The sequence below is a fragment of the Pan troglodytes genome, chromosome 3, assembly GCF_028858775.2.
Source record: "Pan troglodytes isolate AG18354 chromosome 3, NHGRI_mPanTro3-v2.0_pri, whole genome shotgun sequence".
In the NCBI taxonomy this organism is placed as follows: domain Eukaryota; kingdom Metazoa; phylum Chordata; class Mammalia; order Primates; family Hominidae; genus Pan; species Pan troglodytes.
The window spans coordinates 106,985,950-107,010,732 of record NC_072401.2 but is presented as its reverse complement, the minus strand read 5'-3'; the positions used below and the strand labels follow the sequence as shown (position 1 = coordinate 107,010,732).

General features: G+C 36.2%; 1 protein-coding gene across 1 annotated transcript in view; it reads right to left on the bottom strand.

Moving 5' to 3' along the window:
• ARHGEF38 (Rho guanine nucleotide exchange factor 38) overlaps positions 1 to 2,147 on the bottom strand; it is a 128,207-nt gene extending 126,060 nt beyond the window's left edge. The window contains exon 1 of the mRNA XM_001170503.7: positions 1,806 to 2,147. Within this exon, the coding sequence (XP_001170503.5) occupies positions 1,806 to 2,001 (196 nt within the window). The 5' untranslated portion in view covers positions 2,002 to 2,147. The remainder of the gene's footprint in view (positions 1 to 1,805) is intronic.
• Positions 2,148 to 24,783: the final 22,636 nt, after the last annotated feature.

The window sequence follows — 24,783 nt, the reverse complement described above, 5'->3', positions numbered from 1 at the left end:
ATGTTTTATGTAATTATCGAATTTCAATCTCCCAACAACACTATGTGGCAAGTATCATTAGTCCCACTTTCACAGACAGGAAAATTGAGGCTCAGATATTTCAAGTAATTTGCTCAAGTTCTAATTGGTAGTAAGTTGAAGAACCAGGATTAGAAACTAAATGTGTATGATTTTAAATTCTCATGGTACATATTCATCATGGAATACTACACAGCCAGAAGAAAGAACAAAATCATGTCCTTTACAGCAACATGGATACAACCGGAGGCCATTATCCTAAGCAAATTAATGCTGGAACAGAAAACCAAATACTGCATGTTCTCACTTATGAGTGAGAGCTAAACATTAGACATATATGGACATAAAGGTGGCAACAACAGATACTGGGGACTACTGGAGTGGCGAGAAATGGACAGAGGCAAGGGCTGAAAAACTACCTACTGGGTACTATGCTCAGTACCCAGGTAATGAGATCATTTGTACCCCAAATCGCAGCATCACACAAAATACGCAAGTAACAAACACACATATATACCCCCTGAATCTAAAATAAAAGTTGAAATTTTAAGACATCCATTCTTTCCAATGTATCCATTGCCTGGAGAAAAATTAATTTCAAAGATTAAACAATGCTCTCCCTCATTTAAAAAAAAAAGTATTTGAGGATAAGATTGATGCTGTGCTTTAGTGCTGAACTACTGGTAATTTTTTTTTATTTTTACACATTAACTTATAGTAATAATTTTTAGATTTAATTTAAATGCATTTAATTTAACTTATTTAACTTAATTAATTTGCATAACTAAATCTAAGCTCATATTTGTGGAAAGAGATTTGTTAAATATAAGCATGTCCTATCGGTCTTTCTGACCTCATCATAGTTTTTAAATCCAAAACGACAGCTCACAGTGGGATGATGAGAGTTCAGACACACCTTGTGCTAACAGCAGGAGAGGCAAGTTCTGGAGGACCACATAACAAGTACCGAAGAAAAGACTTAAAATGCTGCCCAATATCAACATCAAAATGAAAATTTACTAGAACAAATGACCTTCAGGAAACAGGAGAGAAAGAAAGGATAGATAGGACAGGATATAGATTAAGGCCCTGAAACAAATGATGTGCTATCATAACTGTGCCAAATTATCTTTGTACCATCACAAAATAAACTGAAGTTATTTCCTCAAATGTCATTCAAAATAAGCATGCTAAACATTTCTTACCATATTTGAGTATTATTCAATTTACTCAAAGGAAATGATCACCTAAGTGAATTTCAGCAAATCTTTTTATACCGTCTCTCTGACTATAACATTCCTTCTTTGTCACAGACACGATTATAGTTTCATGCCCCTATTTAAGATAACCACAATCATAGTTCAGTACCATTACCTAGATATATCTCATGGTGTAATATCACATATCTACCTATTGAGATAAACAATCTTTTGCAGGTTTCTAACTCATTTGCTTTCCAGTGTTTCCCACTTCTTAAGTTGGGTAGAGAAGGGAGAAGAAAAGAGGAAGTTAGAAGAAAAATGATTACCCTCACCGGGAAAAAAAAAAAAAGAAAAACACAGCAATATTAAGAGTAATTCGGAATTGACTCTTTAACATTGAATCACGTAATAAATTTTTTTCCTATAATTTATAGGTCACATTTACTTTCATCTTCTTATTTTGTGGGAAGGAGAGGTGGTATTCAATTTTCCCCTCTGCCTTGTGTGTTTTCTTTGCAATTGGAAACGTAGCAGAAATGGAGCTGGGAGTGCAGTAACTGGGACAATTGATTTCTTTCTGGTTACCTTGTAATTTCTGGTTGTATTCGGTCCTGTCAGATTGGCTCCTCCTCAAGGTGCCAGAGTGGTCCCCAGAAACACTGCTCTCAACCACAGTGTCAGTCTTCCTTCTCTCCAGCATATAGAGTCTAGACCTCAAGAAGGCCAGATTCTTTTTCTTGGTGACCATGTTTTCTTTCCCAGTGGCTTCTTTGGGCTCCATATTAGGCAAAGACAAGCTTTGGAGGCTTGCAGGCAATGGCTGATTGCTAAGGTGCCTCAGGGTGAGGGTTAAAGCTACTAGAGTGACGAGTTTATCTGCTCCCTTCTAACTAAACCGCTTCACTCCAGGGTTACCTGGCTGTGACTGCCACCACCTCTACGAAGTCCCAGAGCTCCACCCACATGAGGTCATTCTTTTTTAAACCTAGAATCCAACAGGGGAAGCTGCCACCTGTTACCTGAGAGACTTGCAGCACAGAGCTAGGCAAAGCAGGGACTGTGCTGTCACATGCTACTGAAGCAAACAAAAATCCTATTGTGTGGGGTGAGGGGTGGGGAAAAAGGAAAATGAACAAGGTGAGGCAGTGAGGAAGGAAGTACACGTTAGCATAACCCACCGTTTATGGGTTTAATGTGTGCCCATGGGTGTGTGCAGGTGCACTCAGGACACTGTGTTGTGGTCTGCTGCCTGGAGGCAGACCAGGGCTTATGCGTGGCTTTTGGCTAGAGTTACTCACAGGTGACCCACGGAGTCAGTGCAGAGGCTACGAGAATTTGCATTTGCATCAAAACAGTGAGTACAGAATCATTTTCAGTGATTACTGTGCACACTCAAAGTTATGCTTCTGCCTTTAAGCGTTGAACATTCAGCAATTATTTACTGAAAACATACTTGCCAAACCCTGATCCGCATTCCTGAGGAAATAAGGATTCACATGTGAGAGTCATCTGGCAGCAGGCAGAAGAAGTGGAGGGGAATGCCCATAGAAGCCTAGAGCCTTTTCAGATTTCTCACTCTCCACAGGCCTGAAATTAATCCTTCCATGGTCCCACCCTGTCCTTTTATGTTCTGGTCCTTAGGAAAATAAACCCCGTGTCAGGGTTCAATTTCTATAAGATCTTTTCCCTGTCCCTTTCATAGATGGAGTGCCAGAAAAGGGCATCCCACCTTGGGAATTTAAGAAGAGGAAAAATGTTTGAAACTGAAGGGGCACTACACTTCTAGAAAGTAGAAAGGATAGGGCAGGGATTAAAAGAGAGAAAGGCGAACAGTGATAGGCCTTTCATTAATTTTTTTTGAAGTTGTTTTTCCTCATATTTCCTGAGATCTCTCAAGGGAAAAATTCTAAGAAGCTCTGGGAATGTGCTGAGTGCTCTGTATGCCTTCGTTAAAGAAAAGAAAGACCCTAAGGAGGAAAATGGATTCTCTCCTATTGTAAAGGGACCACCAAAATCCAGCTCTGTGCTGACCAGTCTGAATCTTGCATAACTTCTGTTGGAAAAGATTTATAAATGAGGAGAAAGATGTAAAAGTCATTTCCCAGCTCAGGATGTGTGGGCTCAATATAGTTTGCATAATTATCTTAAAAGATAAATGACACATCTTCACCCACTATGGAGACATCTATATATAGCTTGGCGTATTGAATGGCTTTTATTTAATATAATTGATAGTCTTTTTTGAATAAATCCTCCCAAGTACATTTAACAAATACTTTTAAAGGCATATTTACCTCTAAAATATAAAAGGAATTTTTTGGATTTATGTCAAAATGCCTCAATTGTGTTCGAATATTATATATGTATGAATGTATGTATGCATATACACACTTATTTATATTCACCTGGTAACCACCAGGGATTTATTTAGATACGGTATCACTGAAAAAAAAAGTTCAATTAAAACTACAGGACTTAATGGGTAACACGAGGTTTAGGACAGAGCACTCAGAAACTTTGTCAATGGACCATAAAAATCAGATCAAGACCTAATAAAAATGGTAGCAAGAATTTACACATGATAAATGCTTAAGAAATGCATAAATACTACAGCAAATATAACCCTTTATCTTGAAAAAAACATGGCATTTGCTTGTGGAAATGGGCCTCAGAAAGGTCACAGCTTATGGGTTGTGAAATGGCAGAAGAAGCATTATTTGAAATCGGGGGAAATTTATTACACCAGATGTGGATGGGTGTGGCTCATAACTCAGTCAGTGAACTGAGGTCACTGGTAAGGTTTGAGGATTGTACCTGTGTGAGTTTTGTGTATTCTTATGTGGCTTAGGTCATCTGGGTAGTTTTCTGCATTCGACTAGTGTTTCAAGTAGACAAAATCACACACAAACAAATGCGAAATTGTGTTATGTTCAAACAATTCCCTAACATGTCAATCTTGTTGGAACAAATTTGTATTTTCAAAACAAGTGTTATAGCAGAACTTATTGTAATAGCTTCATTATACAACCCTGTATTGTTTAACAACAAGGATACATTCTAAGAAAAGCATCATTAGACAATTTTGTCATTGTGTGAACATTATGGAATATATTTTCTTTAAATGTAGCTTCATTATACCATCCTGTATTGTTTAACAACAAGGATACATTCTGAGGAAAGCATTATTAGGCAATTTTGTCATTGTGTGAACATCATGACATGTATTTACGCACACCTAAATGGTATAGCCTACTACACGTCTAGGCTATATGGTACTGCCTATTGCTCCTGGGCTATAAACCTGTTACTGTACTGAGTACCATAGGCTATTGTAATGCAATGGTAAGTATTTGTATCTCTAAACATATTTAAACATAGAAAAGTATAGTAAAAGTATGGTATTATAATATTATGAGACCACTATTGTATATGTAGTCCATCTTTGACTGAAACATCATTATGCAGCACCTGACTATGTTTTTTAATTTCCCCAGTTATGAAGATACATAACATAGCTACTATGAGTTCAGTGGTAAATACATATTTTATTTATTCACATTATTTTGAATGTAAAATTTAAGAATGATAGATAAATTCTCTCAGAACAATCTTCTATTCAATCAGGGAATCAGGCAGACACTGTTGGTTGCTTACTTGGTCTTCATTTTTACCGCCTCCTACCCCCATGCTATTCTTTGCCAACAGAACTCTTCTCTTGTTCAAGGCAGCATTAGTCTTAGCCAATCAATGATAATCTTTTTTCCTATTTTTTTTCTATCTCCCTTTCTCTTAGGGTTGGCCATGTAACCCCGGTTCTGGCAAATAGGACCTTTATAATAGTCTGAAAGAATAAGGGGTGGATTATTGATCCTGGGAAAGCTTTTGGTTCTCCAATAAAAGGGGCAGTCTCATCTGGCTTCAACCTTCCCCCTTCTTCTAGACTGATCACAGGGGTAATGCACGGAGCAGTCACAGCCCTCCTGTGTCCATGAGAAAAGACCAAGAGATCCATGGGTTCTGATACCATTGACCTATGGAACCAACATCAGTAGTCATTCACCTTTAGACTTGTTATGAGGGTCAAATAAATCTCCCCTCCCTAAGCTATTGTTAATTGGAGTTCTTGTTGTGAATACAGTTCTAGTGGATTTAACAGATGGTGCTTAATTTACATACAGATTCACAGTTCTCTTGCTTATCTCCTTGACATTTCTTAAGCCAGTGTGTTTAGAATCCCTAGCATAAAACATGACTTAATGACTTAGTTTTGCTAGAAATGAGAACAGCCAGGTCAAAGAGATTTTGAGTGCTTTAACACTGGGGCATCTTTCTAGAGCATCAATGAGACTGGAGAAGCAAGGCCTCTAAGCAAAGTTATAAAAATGTTTTAATACAGAAGGTTGATATTACTTAAATAAATAAAATATTGATATTAAGACATTTAAATGTATTTTGTTTGAATAAGGAACAAACAATTCCCGGTTCATTATTAGGAAAAGCACTGGACAGTGAGTTCAAGACTCAGTTTTAGTCTTGACTGTGATGTAAATCAGCTTCTTGATCTTACAGTTCACATAGTCTCCCTAGGTCCCAATTTCTTCATTTGTAAAATATAAGGAAGAATTCATCATTAGTGCTATTCACTGAATATTTTCAGTTCTCTATTTAGGCACATGGAGGTATTTCACTTCCCTACACCTTTTTGATTTAGACTTGGCCAAGCAACTTGCCTTGGCCAAAGAAATTGATTGAATGTGAAGGATGTCACTTTTAGCGAATGTTTTAATAACACAGTGGGTGTTTTTGCTATAGCTGTTTTTCTGTCATTCTTGGTACTGGCAAGATTCCAGGCAGTGGCTGCTCCATCAGGATGAGTCCTGGAATGTAGATGACTCAGAACAAAACCCCCAGACACCCCATGATGATTGTATAGTTTGATCATGAAAGAATCCTTTGTTGCTTTAGTCTACTGAGATTTGGGGCTTTTTTTATTACCTAGACTTAGCATAACCTAAACTATTCTTATTAATGTTGGATGTGGATTACTTGATACATAAATCTCTTCACGTCTAGCATTATGTGATCTCAGGATTCTGAAATAATCCAAGGTGATTCTAGATTATAAAACTCATAATTCCAAAACAGAAGTCACATCTCTTGAATGATGTCATGAATAAACTAAATTGGAGGAAGGAAAGAGAAAAAGATAGGAGCTTATTGTAGCAGTCCAGGCAAGAAATGCTTGGACTACAATAGTAGGAATAGGAATGAAGAAAAGTTGATGAATTCGAAATACCTTTTAACAGTTGAACTGACACAACCTGTAGATGATTTGATTGAAGTGGATGAGTAAAAAATTGAATGAAAGATGAATTCTAGGTTTTAAGATTGAATAACTGGGAAGATATTTTGTGCAGTGCACTATTATAGGAGGGAAAAAGCACAGAAGAAGAGTAAGTTTGGTGAGATTATCAAGAATTCAATTTAGGATACATTAGTGTTAAGATGCTTATAAGAGATAAAAGAGAAATGTCAAGTAGGCTTCAGATTTATGAATTTAGAGTCACTATTTAGATTTTAGATAAAAACTGGAGTCATCAAAATATACATGTTATTTTAAGTCATAGATTGATGAGGTCATTTAAGAAGAAAATATGTGAAGAGGAGAAGGATCAAAATCAAACCCTGAAGGACTCTGAGTTTAGAATGGTTTTGGAGGAAAATGCATCAAAGAAAGTAGGAGAGCAACCATTGAGGTAGGAGAAAAACAGTGGAATGTGGCATCATAGAAGTCTAGAAGCAAGTTTTTCCAAAATGAAAGGATAGCCTGCCAGGAAACCAAATGAAATGAAAATAATTCCTTTTAATTTGACACAATGTTGATTATTTATAAGTTTTTCCAAAGGAGTTTTGGTAATATGTAGAGGAAAAAGCAGGAATAGAAGGAATTTTGCTAAAGGAGATAAGAACATTGAAACGTGGGAATAACACTGCTGAGAACATTTGCAATCATTTATTATTATTTTTTCTCTTATTTTAGTTTCAGGAGGTACATGAGCAGGTTTGTTTTATAGGTAAATTGCATGTTATGTGGGTTTGATGTACAGATTATTTCATCACCCAGGTTATAAGCATAGTACCCTAGAGGTAGTTTTTCAATCCTCACCCTCCTCCCATCCAAAACACTCAACTAGGCCCCAGTGCCTGCTGTTCCCTTCTTTGCATCCATGTGTACTCAGTGTTTAACTCTCACTTATAAGTAAGAACATGCAGTATTTGGTTTTCTGTTTCTGTGTTAGTTCACTTAGGAATATTGCTTCCAGCCGCATCCATATTGCTGCAAAGGACATAATCTCATTCTTTTTTTTTTGTGGCTGCATAGTATTCCATGGTGCATATGTACCTCATTTACTTTCTCCAATCTACCACTGATGGGCATCTAGGTTGATTCCATGTCTTTGCTATTGTGAATAGTGCTGCAATGAACATATGTGTGCATGTGTTTTTATGCAGTCATTTATTATTATTGGGCAATTACTATATGTAAGGATTATACCTAAGTAAAATAGTGAGAAAGGTAGGATAATATTTATATTTTTAAAATATGGGAACAGTTTCAGGGAAGTTAAATAATTTTCCCAAGATCAAATAGCTAGTAAATGATGGAGTAACTCAAATTCAGGCCCCTCTTACAGGAAAGTCTGTGATCTTAGCCACTCTGCTGTATACCAAGTGCCTAGCAAACTGCCCGACATACAGCAAGCGTACAACAAATGTACTTTTCTCCACTAAAGGTATCTAGAAACAATTCCTCATTACCTTTCCTTTATTTTTTGGGATGAGTTCAAGGGATGTGAAATTTTATGACACCTCAAGTGATTTTTATGCACAGTTCAACTTTGAGAATTCCTGCAAGCATTCTCCTTGTCTCCAGTGTCTCTCTACTCCTGTTCATCTTGCCTAATGTCTCTTGAGTGTCCTTTTAAACTATAAATTGGATCATGTCATTCTTCAGATTAAAAAAGCTTATTGGATTGTTTCCCATTCATGTAGGAGAAAATCCAAATATTATGTAGGCCTCAATTAGACTGTCTAATTTCATTTCCAATTGCTTACTGTTCTAGTTTTAATTGCTGAATAACAAATCACTTCCAGCACTTAGTTGCTTAAAACAATGCTTATCATTGTATTAGCTCTCACAGTTTCTGTGGGCCAGGAATTTGGGAAAGGCTCAGCTAAGTAGTTCTAACTCAGATCTTTCATGTGGTTGTTGGCAGATATTGGCTGAAGCTAAAATGGCAAGTAGCTAGGACAGCTACGGGTTGATCAGGCATCCTCCTCTCTTGATAGTTTCAGGGCCTTTCCTTTTGATCTCTCCATGGGACCTAGTTTGGGTTTCTTTCCCTGCATAGCAGCTTGAGGGAAGTCAGACATTGATATGGTAGCTCAAGTTTCCAAAGGGTTTTCCTATGAGAGCCAGGCAGAAAATCTATCATCTTTATGACCTATTCTACGAAGTCACATAGCATTACTTCCACTGTTGTTGCAAAGCCTATTTTCTCAATGAGCACAGAGTCTCTCTTCTCAATGAGAGGAGTATCAAAGTCACATTATAAGAAGAGCATATGGAATGGGAGAAATTGCTGTGGCTATTTGGAAAAATGCATTCTGACTCACTGTGATGGTTAATACTGAATGTCAACTTGATTGGATTGAGGATACAAAGGTATTGATCCTGGGTGTGTCTGTGAGGGTGTGGCTAAAGGAGATTAATGTTTTAGTCTAGGGGCTGGGAAAGGTAGACCCACACTTAGTCTGGGTGGGCACCACCTGATCAGCTGCTAGCGCAGCTAGAATATAAAGCAGGCAGAAAAACGTGAAAAGGCAAGACTGGCCTAGCCTCCCAGCCTACATCTTTCTGCCATGCTGGGTACTTCCTGCCCTTGAACGTCGAACTCATATATATATGAGCTATGTATATATATATATATCTCCTATTAGTTCTGTCCCTGTAGAGAACCCTGATTAATACACTCACACAGTCATTACATACCATGTATTCTATTTTCTTTGGGGATTGATTTTGTTTAAGCTGTTTATTATACATGAAATTGCCTTCTCTATCCTCAAGAAATATGACACACCTTTCATGATACAACTTAATGTCCCCTCCTCTGTGACATTTCCCTCCTGCTCCTTGAGCACAATCACTCCCTCCCTCTTCTGAAAGCACAAATCAGCATACCTCCATCATAGTAGAGGGAGCTCTGTACATTATGTGACTCTAGTTACATTATGAGTTCTTCAAGGAATTTGCCTTTGAAACTCTTATCATGACTAGCAATATGAGATCGATAAATGTTTGCTGTTGTTGGAAGTGAGGTGTAGCAGCTTAAGATCATGTGCAGCCTACCAATGTATGGGGAGAGGCTTAGATGCAAGCTGCTAATTTTTTCCCCCTCTCTATGATCAGTACCCTCTCTCCTGGAAAGAAAAAATATAGATTTGGAAACAAAGAGAAATTCAGAGAATATTATTTCCTCAAAGATGAGATCATTAATGTATTTGTGAGACGACCATAAAGCCAGCTTTGAGAGCTCTCTATTCAACTATAAATTGTTCATACTGGCCCTGCTATCTTGTAGCTCTGTTTTTATATTCACTGCTGTGCTTCCTGAAAGCAACAATTTCTGCTAATGCACTGACCAAGCAGCAGCATAATAATCCTGTCAGCCAACAATGGATGGGAGCTGAGGATTGAAAGGAGGTAAACCTTCTAATGTTTTCATCCTCTTGACTGAAGTAATTTTAGCAATGACATATGATAGTACTTGGGCCTTTGTCTCAGCTGTAATGAATCATCCATTACAAGATTTTCAAGGTTGTTGGGTGGAAATTTATATTGGGAAGGGGAAGAATCTTTGCAAGTGCATGAGGTGGCCTGGCTATAATCAAAACCAGCTACATAAGCAAGAAAAGATACCACTGGAATCTTTGAAAACTGCTTATATAATGTTGCCAGGGTCTAAGTCAGATCACTGGCTTCAATTTCCAATAGTTTATGATCTTAGAGAATCCATTTAAGAGTTACTCAGCAGAACAGCAACTTGTATTAAAGCAACCAATACAGGAGATGAACTATTCTTATTTTCCAGGGAGAATTCAGAATTAATTCTTTTGCTCCTTCTGTATAATTTCTCTCATCTTTATGTCCTAAAATTTGCACCTACTTGATTTTAGATCACTTTTGAGATAGAACTACAGGTAATTTTTATTTTAATTATAAGCAGCCAGCTTCCTGTTTCTTTTATTCTAAGTATTTGAATTCAGAAATATTTATTTAAAAGAAAATCTTAATATTATGGTTGAATATTTAAATGTACATGTTATAGTAATATCATGTTTTATATGCAGGATTATATGTTGCAGACTCATAAAATATGGCCATCAAATGATCCTAGAAGCTCAAGTTAAAACAAATGATCCTTTGTTCTTCCACTTCCCAGGCATTTTCATTTTTATTTCACTTGGTTTTCATTTGTGCAGAAACCTGTTCGTCATGACAGCTTGGTATATTGACTCCAAATATATATTTGTGCTTTTTTAACTTCAAGTTGAAAAACAGTAGTTATAGATGACTAGGAGAAAAAGTGTATTTTTAATAAGTGCAGCAAAGTCTCACGTAAATCACTTAAGCTAAGAAGCATTTTTTATGGCTTGAGTGACTTTGAAAAGTACATTGGCTACTGAACTAATCGTAGAACTTAGCTTTATTAAATTTGAGATTTTTCTGTGAATCTTCCAATTTCTCTCTTGATATAGGATAAACCACTTACCCTCCCTGACTCAGTTTCTTCACCTTTTAAGGCTGAGCTTCAGATTGATCTCAGTGTTTCATAGAGCTGTATTGCTACTCCTTTTCAGAATATGATTAAATTCAAAATTATAGTATCCATGGTAACCATAACTAGGTCAGTTTGCACTTGGAGTAACAAATAACTGCGGAGAATCTGTATCCTTTTCCGACCATCCTCTGTGTTTGCAAAACCTCCTTAGGCTGCTGCAAGTAAGTAGCTCTGCAGAAAAAGATCTAGTAGCATCCAGGAGAGAGTTATATTCTTATTCATTTGTGATCTACACACCCATCAAACTTCATGCAAATTAGGCAATGTATGTGTGATTTTATTTCACCCAACCAACATGAATATTTAAGTAATGATTTTACCAGTAAAGCTTTAATTATTTATTTTAAAATATTGTGATTAATGTCTAATAAAATTAACACCTAGAGAATTTCTGTGTTAAAAAGAATTGCAGTGGCATGCAGATGCCTTCTTTCCACTTCGGTCACAGCTAATTTTTTTCCTTCAGACCTAATATTTTCTTATTGAACCAAGAAAATATTTATTGTTCCTTTCCACTTACCACCTAAATATTTTTATCTAACAGCATATGTAACATGAACTGTTTTTGATAAAATCAATTATATTTATGTACTTTTATTTCACATATAGAAAAAATTTGAACAGATGTGTACATGGACACTGGAACTGGAAGGAAGGTGAGGGGAATTTTCCCTTTCCCTTTAAACACTCTGTGTTTGACATTTTAAAATAATCTAGCAGATACTAAATTTTTTATAGCACTGGATCCTCCTTCAAGTCACCAAGTCAAAATACTGTCCCCTCTTTAAATCAATAAGTAGAACGACAGCTTTAAGAATAACTACCATTTATTTGAGCACCTTACTGTGTCGTGCCATTTGTATATTCTTAGGATTGTTCAGGCAATCCTCAGAAAAATTCTGTGAAGCAAATATTATTATTACTGTCTTACAGATGCAGAATCAAGACTGAAAGAAGTTAAGTAACTTCACTCTAGATCATCTGGTAGTGGGTATAAAGGAGATCTAGCCCTGGGAAGTTAGGCTCTAAAACCTGTGCCGTTCCCATGAAAGCACATTTTCTTCATAAAAGGGTAACTTACATCTTGTCTCTTCTGTAGTCTCTAAGTGGTTGATTCCATAAGAAAGTACTCAAAGCCAGTGACTGTTGAACTCAGTTTTAGCATTTTTGGAAACTGAGATCCAAAAAATGTAAATGATTGTGAAACGGGCTTCAGTGGCTTCGTTGCAAATCTAGAAGTAAACATCTTTTTCTTTTGCTACAAAATGTTGTAAATACTGAAAACAATTTCTCATCTAATTCACTATTGCAAGCTGTCGCATAATTTGGCTATAATCTTGAAGCCAAATGGCTCATTTTGCAGGCATTATTTGCACAGCCATTTCCTTTCTTTTTTTGTGGCAGTATATGTGTGGATTAGGAGTAACTCACAGCAACCAAAGGTAAACTAAAAACAAATATGTCATTTGATTTTAAATGTGCTAAATTTTGTCCTGATGTTAGTATAAATAGTGTATAAACAAGATGTGCACACTACTTGGGGTGGGATTATAAGGTCATGAATCCTTAATTGTAAAGAAACCAAAAAGTTTTTAGAAAAAGAGTAGGTGGAGAAAACAGAAGATTATTGAACAGGCAATAATAAGAGAGATTTAGTGAGAGACTATAAAAGGCAAAAAAAAAAAAGAGAAACAGCTCAGAGACTCTGAACTGAGACTATGTCCACCCCAAAAGAAGACTTTATGCAGGGGAATTCTGGAAGCAGACTTTTAAATAGGCTAATATGTAATCAAGTCCTGGGCAGACTATAGGGTAGCAAGTTTAACCTATTGCTGGGAAAAGGAGCTGGATATGAAAAAAAGGAATCTTGACCCCTCTGTGACCAAAGTTTAAGAAAGAAACATTGAGCGTATTATTAGAGTGAGATATATGACTGTGTGTGTCTTGAGTGCAGAGAAAGGAGGCAGGGATACTCAAGGGTTGACAGAAAAATGGGTGTAGCAACACGTGTGATGGGCTAGAAAAAGTCACAGGAAAGCCATATGCAATTGCAACTTTGAGATAAGGTGAGTAAACCCACATGTGTCTGTACTTATGTCTTACCGCTTTTACTGATACTCATTTTCATTTCAGTTTCAAGAAATCATTTAAGTCATTTTTTTTCTGAAAGTAAATCAAAGTGAAAGAAGTCATTAAGTCAGGTAACAAATACTTATCAAGTGTCTTTTGTTTGCTGGACATAGCAGGAATGCTCCCAGGCAAGGAATAGACACCTATTTTTCAGAATTCTGATCTCTTTGGGGATTGCCAAAATGACCTCAAGTAGTGAAGATATAGTGGAATAATCTGTATTTCTGCTGACCTTGATTACATTTGGTGAGTGTTGTGACCTTGGTGGCACTGATCACATTTTTTTCAAAGATGTATAATCTGTCAAAAGCAAATTGGATCAGGATCATAACAAGGCTTTGCTGTTCATCATTTTCCATAAATTAAGCCTTGTATGGGGGCAAAAAGTATGCATGGGAAACATTCAATTTACTAGTATTATTGCCTTACCTAGTCTCTTATCTCATTGTTTCCTACTGTTCTTCATGCATCAGGAAACAAAGATGACTGAAGTGCCTCTTGGATGCTGATTAATTCAGTGTTTCCTCCATCGATAAGCACCAATTTCCCATAAAAATATAACAGAGTGCTAATACAGAAGAGAAGGGGAATCTCCCTCAAATTATAATATGTAAGGCCTACTGTACGGTTTCCCCCAGACTTATTTAGGTATAGTCCAAGGTGATTTGAAATACTCATGCTAAACTGTCTCTTTCTAAGTCCCTGTGGCCTACCCCCACGATAGGTCTGAAGGTTTCCTGAAATGCCATTCTCTCTGTAATATTTTCTATATGGGGTTTTATTAATAGCATTTTACATTTGTCTAGTGCTTTTTGCTAAAGTTTATGTCTTGATTTGAGTTTTAGTGTTTCTCAATTAAACCACCCATTTATTTAGTATCGCTTAGGGTGAATTTACTTATACAGCTATCAGATTTCATCCATTGTATGTTGAATTTCCACAGTTTTTAAACAATAATTAATCTGTCTGTTTTAAGTGGACTTTGTACATTCTTCATACCTTAGAAATACAAGGTATAATTTAAGGAGAGAAGTTACATGTTTTAAAAATCACTACTACAAGTGGTCTTCAAAAGGTTTATGGAAAAATGCATATTATAAAAAAACTATGCGTGAATTTCAAAAATGTTTTTGCACCAAAATACACTTGTGCTAACTTTTTGTAACATGTCTGAACAGGATCTCATTTGAGGTACTAAGAAGAATAAGCAATTGGTTTGAAAAAAGCCCTTTTAAGAGCAAAATGAATTCTGCTAAAGTTGAAGCAGGAACAAATATCAAATTTATGGTGAAGCTCAGGTGGAAGAATGATGAAATCACTGATGCTTTACAAGAAGTTTATGGGGACAATGCCTTAAAGAAATCAGCAGTTTACAAATGGATAACTTGTTTTAGGAAAGGATGAGATGCTGAAGATAAATCCTGCAGTGGCAAATTCATCTACATCAATTTGTAAGGAAAAAATTTATCTTGTTCATGCCCTAACTAACCAACATTTAACAGCTTGGACAATAGCCAACACCACAGACATCTCAATTAGTTCAGCTTACACAATCCTGACTAAAAAATCAAAGTCGAGCACCTTCCACTCAATTGGTGCCAAAACCATGGCACTCAGATCAACTGCAGACAAGAGTGGAGCTTTCCATGAATATTTTAAACAACTGGGATCAAGATCCTGCAGCATTTCTCAAAGAATAGTAACAAGAGATGAAACATAGCTTTACCAGTATGATCCTGAAGACAAAGCACAATCAAAGCAATGGCTACCAAGAGGTGGAGTGGTCCAGTCAAAGCAAAAGCAGACCAGTCAAAAGCAAGGGTCATGACAACAGTGTTTTGGGATGCCCAAGGCACTTTGTTTGCTGACTTGCTGGAGGGCCAAAAAACGATAACATCTGCTTATTATGAGAGTGTTCTGAGAAAGTTAGCCAGAGCTTTAGCAGAAAAATGCCTGGGAAAGCTCCACCAAAGAGTCCTTCTCTACCATGACAATGCTCCTTCTCATTCATCTCATCAAACAAGAGGAAATTTGTGAGAGTTTCAATGGGAAATCAATAAGCATCCACCTCATAGTCCTGATTTGGCTCCTTTTAATCTGTTTTTGTTTCTTAGTCTTTTTTAAAAAAAATCTTTAAAGGGCAATCATTTTTCTTCGGTAAATAATGTAGAGTGCATTGACATGGTTAAAAAGACTGCATTGACATGGTTAAATTACCAGGACTCTCAGTACATTAGGTATGGATTAAATGGCTGATATATCACTTTCTCATCAATTTCAAGACATTTTTATTTTCTCATATGATGCATCATGAAGCAAAGATGACTGAAGTGCCTCTTTGTACCTGATAGTTTCCCAATGTATTTTTATAATTTTAGGTTCTAAGCTTATTTTTAATGTGTATGTGTTTCTCCTGTAGAAAATCTTGGTTGATAATTTGTCCTTTTGCTACTTCTAGGCTTCCCAGGATATCCCAATTTCAGAGCACTTTTTATGTTAATTTCTCACTTAGAGGTTGGCAAACCTCACATATATTACCTATTTCAATTATAAGCACCCAAATTTATGTGAGGGGAGGCATGGTTACAAACTCACAGGGAAGACATTTTCCTCTTTACTTAGAGCCCAAGCCAAGACATTCATTTATTCAATAAAAGCTTACTAAGTTACTGTGCTAAAGACTAGGGATGTCATAAGAAACAGGCAAAGTCTCTGCTCTCATGAAAGTTATATTTTGGAAGAATATCCTCGTGCTGATGGGGAAATTTTCTAGTCCTCCAGCAGGAATCTCAGTTTTCACTCCCTGACTCCATTAGGCTCATGGCCTCGTTTCATATTCTGTTATGGTTATTATAACCCATTTCCATGATTACCAAGGCTGGCAATATTCTTTCCTCCACCATCTTCAAATTGACCTTACCATTTTATTTTGCCTTCTTCATTTTTGGCAAGTAGGAGCTTGGCTTACTTTATTGTAAGCTCAGCTATACATTTAAATGTAAATATACAATTTCTTTTCATCATTTCTATGGGTTTGGTGGCACAGGGAGTTACAATATCTGGTCTACCACATTGCAGGAACTAGATTTCCCCAGATGACTAATGCTTCAGTCAAAAGTCTTCTTTCCCCCCCCCCCTCAAACACATTAGATTTACTTATGCCACTGGAAAATTATTTCCACTGTCCTTGAAGTCCCCTTTCCCAGGTTTTCCCTCTGCTGTTTTTTTCTAATCTTTCAGGGCGTGCTCAAATGTTACCTCTTCAAAGAGACTTTCCTGGAAAACCTCACCTTGAACACTCTATCTCACTCACTAATTTCTTTATTTTTTTCTTATTTATAACTTTATCAGTATTTTGAATTATTATACTTATTTATTTACTTACTTGTTGATCATGCCTCTATTCCACTGTAATGCAACTTCCATGACAGCATGATCTTTTTTGTCTTGTTTACCATTATTTCTCTAGGGTCAGTCTATCACTACTTTTATTGTCTTGGCAGAATTAGGTGTCTCCTGATGTGATGCAAAAAGAAAACACATTATCAATGATGGCTTCTAACCAAGGATTCAAGGCTTCTGATTTAAATTCTATATTATAGACATCACAGGGGTGAAGGCACAAAGTAAATGACACCAGAAAGAGGATTTAACACAAAATCCGAAACTTGGGATATTTCACAGGATAAATTGCTGAGCCTCTTCAGCAAATAAGTGTCTAGCAAATCCTGTATTAGTATCTTTAGTGATCATACCTGAATTTGCTCTCCAAAGGCACCACATCTATACATTCTTAGTATCCTATCTGTTTTAAGCAGATAATAAAGTCAGCTAAACCTTCCCTTACTGTCACACACTGAGTAAGTGCAATTTGGATGGTTTGAAGATATTAAATCTTTCAGCCCAGATTTAAGAATACCTGTTTGAGAGAAATTACAAGAGCTTTTAATGCTTGCTACAGAAAGGTAATGTCTTATCTTTTCTATTTAGTATTTTGCATTCCAAAAAATGAGAAAAGTTATTCCATAAGTTGATAATTGAATAAAAGAATCAAAACATGCATGGAGGTTTTTAAATGTTTCATTTTAAATTTGATGGCAAAGATGCTATGAAAATGTATTAATAGCTAACATTTATTGAACAGAAGGCACTCCAAGTGGTGCTCATAGATTATGGCACTTAATCCTCACAAGAACTTTATGAGATATGTATTGTATTAGTCTGTTCTTGCATTGCTATAAAGGAATACCTGGGACTGGGTAATTAATAAAGAGATTTAATTGTCTCATGGTTCTGCAGGTTGTCCAGGAAGCATGGTGCTGGCATCTGCTCAGCTTCTGGGGAGGCCTCAGGAAACTTACAATCATGGTGGAAGGCAAAGGGAGAGCTGGCACTTCACATGGCCAGAGTAGGAGGAAGAGAGTGGTGAGAAGGTGCTACACACTTTTAAACAACCACATCTCATGAGAACGAACTCACTGTCATGAGAACAGCACTGAGTGGAATGGTGTTAAACCATTCACGAGAAACCACCTCCGTGATCCAATCACCACCCACCAGGCTCCACCTCCAACAATGGGGTTTACAATTCAACATGAGATTTGGATAGGGACACAGATCCAAACAATATCAGGTACAATGCTTCTTTTGTTTTATAGATGGGGATGACTAAGTCAAGGAGTTTGAATAATTTGTCCAACATCATAAATACTAGGTGATGATGTCACAATTCATACACAGGTATAAAAGTTCCTAATTATTATGCCACATATATCATTGATAAAACACTTACCTTTTTAAAGAAACTACTTTCTAATTGTTTTGGACTAATTATGTTTTCATTATTAGGACACCTCTCTCAGGACCAGTGTGAGACTGACACATAGTAAGCAATGAGTAAATATAGTTATTATTCCTATGATTTTCAACAGATAAATAAGTCACATCCTCACTGACCTCATATTTCTCACTGTGAAAAAAAGAGAATAACTTTCTAAATTGCTAGAACTTTATTTTATAAGTCAGAACAGGCACTGGCACTAACAATGACACATTTTAATAGCCTATCTCTAAGCAATATTATTGACAGAACAAAACTCAGCTTTATTGACAAATGCTAATCTGTATCTGGCTGCTAAGCTATAGTAGAAAAAAATTGTCCTTAGACCAATAATAACTCAGTCTCAATTATCCAACAGATAAATCTCCTAAAGTTCATCCAAAGATGAATATAACTCAAAATATGTGTTATTTTTCTAAAGTTGTTTACTCAAAGTCGAGGGCAGAAAAATATTTGAAATTTTTAGTGCAAGCACAAGTATTCCAATCGGTATTACAGGTCTCACTTTTGTTTTTCAAACATTTATCTAATTGATTAAAATACAAAGACATGGTTCTCCTTTAAGAAACAAGTAGGGAGCATTTCTTATATTTACATTTGACCTATAGTTTACAAACCAAAGACTAAAGTTAAAATACTGTAAGTCCATTAAACTCCTAATGGATATGTTTATTCCCCAACCCCTGCCACTAAAATTTATTGCGATTTGTCTTATGATTATAAAGTGAGAAGCGTTCATTATAGACAGTATTGAAAACATGAAGGAAGTAATTCCAAAACCTAGAAGGAATACTATTTTTTCATATATAGGACATCCTTTCAGTGTTTTCTCTATATGTCTCTCTATGTACATTTCTATGCAAATATAAAATTATACCTTGTATATTTTGTAACTATTTTTAATGGAGAATATGTAGTGATCATATCCTTATGTCATATATTAGTAGGCGTAATTTATATAACTACTTGTCTCGAGTTAGAATTAGGTATTCTCATTTTTTTCTTTATTACAGGTAATAAGACATTGAACATCCTTGCACATAAATCTTTGTGTACAAGATCTTCTCTCACCTTTCCACAGACAAGACGGATGTCTTTTAGAAAACTAAAATATGATTCCAGAAACATTAATTTGTTAGTTCAGTGATATTTTATAAATTACTTGTTCATATTTACAGTTATAGAACATTTTTCCTCTGAACATTCTGAGCAGTTTTATATTAAAACTTACTTGTTATTGTTTAATGGAACCATTTATTTTAGTGACAGGAATAAAGAATGTGGCAGGAAAGGATCTGGAGTGAGAGGACAGAGAAAGAAAAACGGAAAACTCTTTTGTGCCTCATTCTTTTGCTCTTGCTATTCCCTTTTTCCAGAATACTTGTCCCTGCCTTGTCTACCTAAATAACTTTTATTCGGTCTCCTAAATTTACATTCAGCTATAACGTCATTTCTCCATGTGTATGTAGTGGTTCTAAATGGGTGTTTTCTTAGCTTTTTTTTTTTTTTTTTTTTTTTTGAAAAAGAACTTTCTTTTATGTATAGTAGAATACATATGAATCATCCTGGCAAATTTATGAAGGTTTTAAACATAGGTAAAAAGTTGTTTACCTGGGTCCTTATGGACAAATTTCTCTTCTTCTTTTATCCTTTTGCAAAGAGAACAAAGTTCAGCAAATACTAGCAGCCTAAAGCTACACTATGTGTGGCTTTGCATGCCTACCAATCTTTAGCGTTCCCTTGACTCCTGAAAACAATGGATTCTATCATATCATGGATATTAAGAGGCACATTAACGCTTTCTTGTGGAAACAGATGTTTGGTGGGCTTGTGTTTGTAGATGAGACATATTAAATACATCTATGTTAATACAGCCTTCCCTTATAATGTCTTATTATTTTGCTATTTGTGTTTTGTTCGTTTGTTTGTTTTTTAAGATGGAATCTCGCTCTGTCACCCAGGCTGGAGTGCAGTGGTGCAATTTCGGCTCACTGCAAGTTCCGCCTCCCAGGTTCACACAACTTTCCTGCCTCAGCCTCCCGAGCAGCTGGGACTACAGGCGCCCACCACCATGCCCGGCTAATTTTTTGGATTTTTTTAGTAGAGACGGGGTTTCACCGTGTTAGCCAGGATGGTCTTGATCTCCTGACCTCATGATCCGCCTGCCTCGGCCTCCCAAAGTGCTGGGATTACAGGGGTGAGCCACCGCTCCCGCCCCTGCTATTTGTTTTTATAGATGACCTAACAAATCATGTCTGAAACTAACAGTTTGTTCAAATTGTTTCTTCAGTTGCTAAAATATTTAGCCCTACTCACCATGGAAGTTCCAGAAAAATGACTTATGATCAGTAAGATTTCCTCTCAGAACATTGAGTAGAAGGAATACTAGGGATTCAACTGAGGCAACAATCCCCCTTCCTCTTCTTTAAATCTAAAACACCATGCCATCCTAGAGAAATGGAAATCTCCAATGAAAACACACGGACATATACAGAATTTAAACAATACTACACAAAACTAAGAAGGCATGAAAAAGCAGGGTAGTTTAAATACACAGTGATTTTTATACTGTGTTATCCTACCCTTTGCTTTTGCTTTTTACTTTATGAATGTCTGTATTGTTTGTTATAAGCAATGCGTATTACATTCATCATGAAGACATACAAAGAAAAAAGGCCCAAAGATATAAAAATAAAACCATAAGACAAATATTAAACTGGGAGAAAAATTCATCACACATATGAAAAAGAATTATTATCTTTAATAATACTTTGATGGAAAGAGTTAAGGGAAACTGATAAGAAAGATACCAACACCTTAATAATAAAATATGGGCAAAGGTCAAAAAGAGACAGATTTCACAGGAAGGGAAATGGCAAATGGTCATTCTGCTACCACTGTGCTTTTTTCTTTTTTTTCTAAAACAGAATCATATTTATTCTTCTGTTGAAAACATTTGTGTTTCTTTCTCCATTTTCTATGCGGTTAAGAAGGAAGTTGGTATTACATGCTGAAAGAATGTTAGAAAACTGTAGAATAATTGAGTCAAATTAGTATTATATGTAAGTATTAATAATACTCTTTGATATTTTTATTACTACCTTTTAATAAAAGTATCAAAGAGTATTATTAATACTCTTTGACTTAGTTATCCTACTTCTAAAAAACTATCCTAAAGAAGAAGTCTGATAGTGCCAAGTTTGAGTTGTTTAACATGTGGTTTAACAAAAGTTAAAAATTACTATCCCAAGGTATACATCTGGAAAATGATTAGATAAATTACAGCATATAGTATGCCATTCCAAAAATTTTTGTAAAATAATTGATGATATTATCCTCAGTAAACTAGCGCATGAACAAAAAACCAAACACCACATGTTTTCACTTATAAGTGGGAGCTGAACAATGAGAACTCATGGACACAGGGAGGGGAACAACACACACTGGGGCCTGTCAAGGGGTGGGGTGAGGGGAGGAAGAGCATTAGGAAAAATAGTTAATGTATGTTGAGTTTAATATCTAGGTGATAGGTTGATAGGTGCAGCAAATCACCACAGCACATGTGTACCTATGTAACAAACTTGCACATCCTGCACATGTACCCTGAAACTTAAAATAAGAGTATTAACAGTTTAATTGCTTATTGCATATTGTAAAGCTACTACCCAGAGAGTTCAAATCTTTTTTTTTACTTCAAGTTTATTACTTATCTCATCTTCTTTTATTCCCCTCAATATCTTCCTACTTTCAGAACCCCTCTCTGGTTCTTCACGCTCTGTGTATTCTTTTTCCAATTAAAAGGTCAGTCACCAGTTTCTTTGTCCCAATCAATATACATCATGAGGGAGCTGATATCATGCCTTTGTTTCTTCTATTTCTTCTAATGTAGGAAATAATTACGTACTTTTTAAAAAATCACACCTTAATTTAGACCTTTTTTTTCATGGCATGAGAACGTTTCAAACTGCCATCCTATATATTCATAGATCTCCACCTTAAAAGTGTAACATTTCAAGCTTTAGTCAGGATACAATTACTCCTTTTCTACATTCACCATTTTTATGCTGCTACCAGGAGCTGTTTCAGCATTTGCTTTGACTTCAGTCATCAGTGTATTTCTTACTACTTTTGCACAGATCTGGCAGTTTTTGACATAGCTGAGCCCAGCTTGTTACCAATACATCCACATGATGTCATGACAGCAGATCAAGATTTGTTATTGGTTCAAATCTTGAAGCTATATTGAATGGTGGGCTGGGTGCAGTGGCTCGTACCTGTAATCTTAGCACTTTGGGAGGCTGAGGCAGGAGGATCACTTGAGGCCAAGAGTTAAAGACCAGCATGGGAAACATAAGGAGACTCCTCTCTACAAAAATGTTAAAAATTAAAAAAAAAATTGAATGGCAGTTCAGGTATCACTGCAGCTAACCTGTTGGAAGGTCACAGGCTGGTCAAAACAACAGTAACAACAGCAATTCTTCTTTTGTTGAAGATAATAGAATGATAAATTATAAATGCTTCAGCAAAATGTGATAAAATGACTGATCTGTATTTGTGTCTTTAGTATGTAAAAATTTGATAGTAAGAAAACATTAAAAATTTACACATTGCACATCAATGTCTGCTAACATCACAAAAGGAATGATGAACAGGAACTGTCTTCCTGATGGAAAAAACCAATTTGCCACACAAAAAAATTTAACATAAATCTGGTTTAATTTATAGGAAATACAGGTGACAGAGAAACATGTTAAATTATATCAGCAATCGGGAAAATAAGAAACTGATTTATAAGAATTATAAAAAAACACAAGTTGGAGGAAAAATCTAATGACTTAAAGAAATATAGAAGATACATTAACTAATGCAATGTTATAATCTTATTTGGATCTTGATTCAAAAGAACTGTTAAAATAATGATATATATGAGATCACTGAAAACTTTAACATTGATTAAGAAATTCATGATGGTTTGTATTTGTTTTTGTTTTTCTGTGATAGTATTATGGTTGTGCTAAGTAAATAGTCCTAAGTTTGTCCCAAAATTTTTAAAATAATTTTTAGTGATACATACTAACATATTTATTGATAAATTACATGATGTTAGGACTCTGAGTTAGATTTTTTCAAGTTTCTTTTGAGAAATTGAAGTCTCAGTTTGCCTTGGGATTAAAATTTACTCCCAAACTGAGAAATTAACATGAAAAGTAGACTTGGGTGACAAAACACTTGAATCACCAACAGGAGCAAATACAAGACCACTTTGCAATTTCTATTTTTTTTTTTTTTTTTTTTTTTTGAGATGAGTTTTGCTCTTGTTGCCCAGGCTGGAGTGCAATGGCACAATCTCTGCTGACTGCAACCTCTGCCTCCTGGGTTCAATTGATTCTCCTGCCTCAGCCTCCCGAGTAGCTGGGATTACAGGCGTGTGCCACCACATGTGGCTAATTTTGTATTTTTAGTAGAGATGGGGTTTCACCATGTTGGCCAGGCTGGTCTCAAACTCCTGACCTGAGTGATCCCCTTGCCTCGTCCTCCCAAATTGCTGGGATTACAAGTGTGAGCCACCATGCCTGGCCAGGAATTTCTTAAGAGCAGTTCTCTCCACATGGATTGCCAGAGAATTACCTATTTAAAATAAACTCTATCTTTTCACTTATCTTTCCAGTTTAACTCTCTCTAGAGCCCGAACACAACAATCCTTCAACTCCACTAGAATCTCTAATTTATTGATCCTATCACCTTTTCATGATCCTGCACTTTCTAGATATTCGTACTCCTCTCCTTACCCTGCTTAAATTTCATGATCTGGCTTTACAATTGGTATACACTGTCAACTCCATTGCGTCTCTGCCTTTATGGTATTCACTTGGTAGAACTGCAACCTTGGTTAAATCCACCTGTGCTCACTGCCCTGGCATGTTGCAGCTGAATATGGCTGGGAAAAACACTAAAACACTGACTGGTCCCACTTTAAATTCATGACCTTAAACCTCAAATGGCCCCTTAGTGAGCCAAGGAATTTAACTACACATCCCGAATCCATTTCCTTTTCTCCTCTCCTACATCAGGGTTCTGTGCGTTCTCTGCTGTCACATCCTGGGCACCTTCCCTCCCATCCTCTCAGATGACGAGTTTGCTTCCTACTTCTCTGAGAGAGTAGTAGAAGTTAGAAAAAACAAATTTCTACAAAACTTGCATTCTATGAACTTGCATTACCATATCTGCTCACACTAGTCAGCTTGCCAGCCTTCATTCTCTGACTATAGATGAACGATTCGCACTTTGACCTCATACTAGCCTTTCAAATTGTGTACGGGACACCATCCCCTCCTGATTACTTGATGACTTCAGCAATTCTCTTTTCCCTCTCCTACACCATCAACTTATCCTCTCTTCTGGGACACTTCGAGTAGTAAATGTGCTGCTATAATTCCATCTTAAAATATGTGTGCATGCATGCACACCCAAACACACGCATACCCAGGAGAAAAATGTCTCTTGATTCCACTTCCCCTCCAGATCCTCCCTCATTTTTCTGAACTCTTCTGTAATTAAACTCTTAGAAAAAGTTGTCTATATTCATTGACTACAATTTCCCTCTTGCCATCAGGCTTTTGGTCCAACCACTTCATCCTAACTGATCTCCCTATACAAATCCAAGGGTCAGTTTTCAGTCCTCATGTTA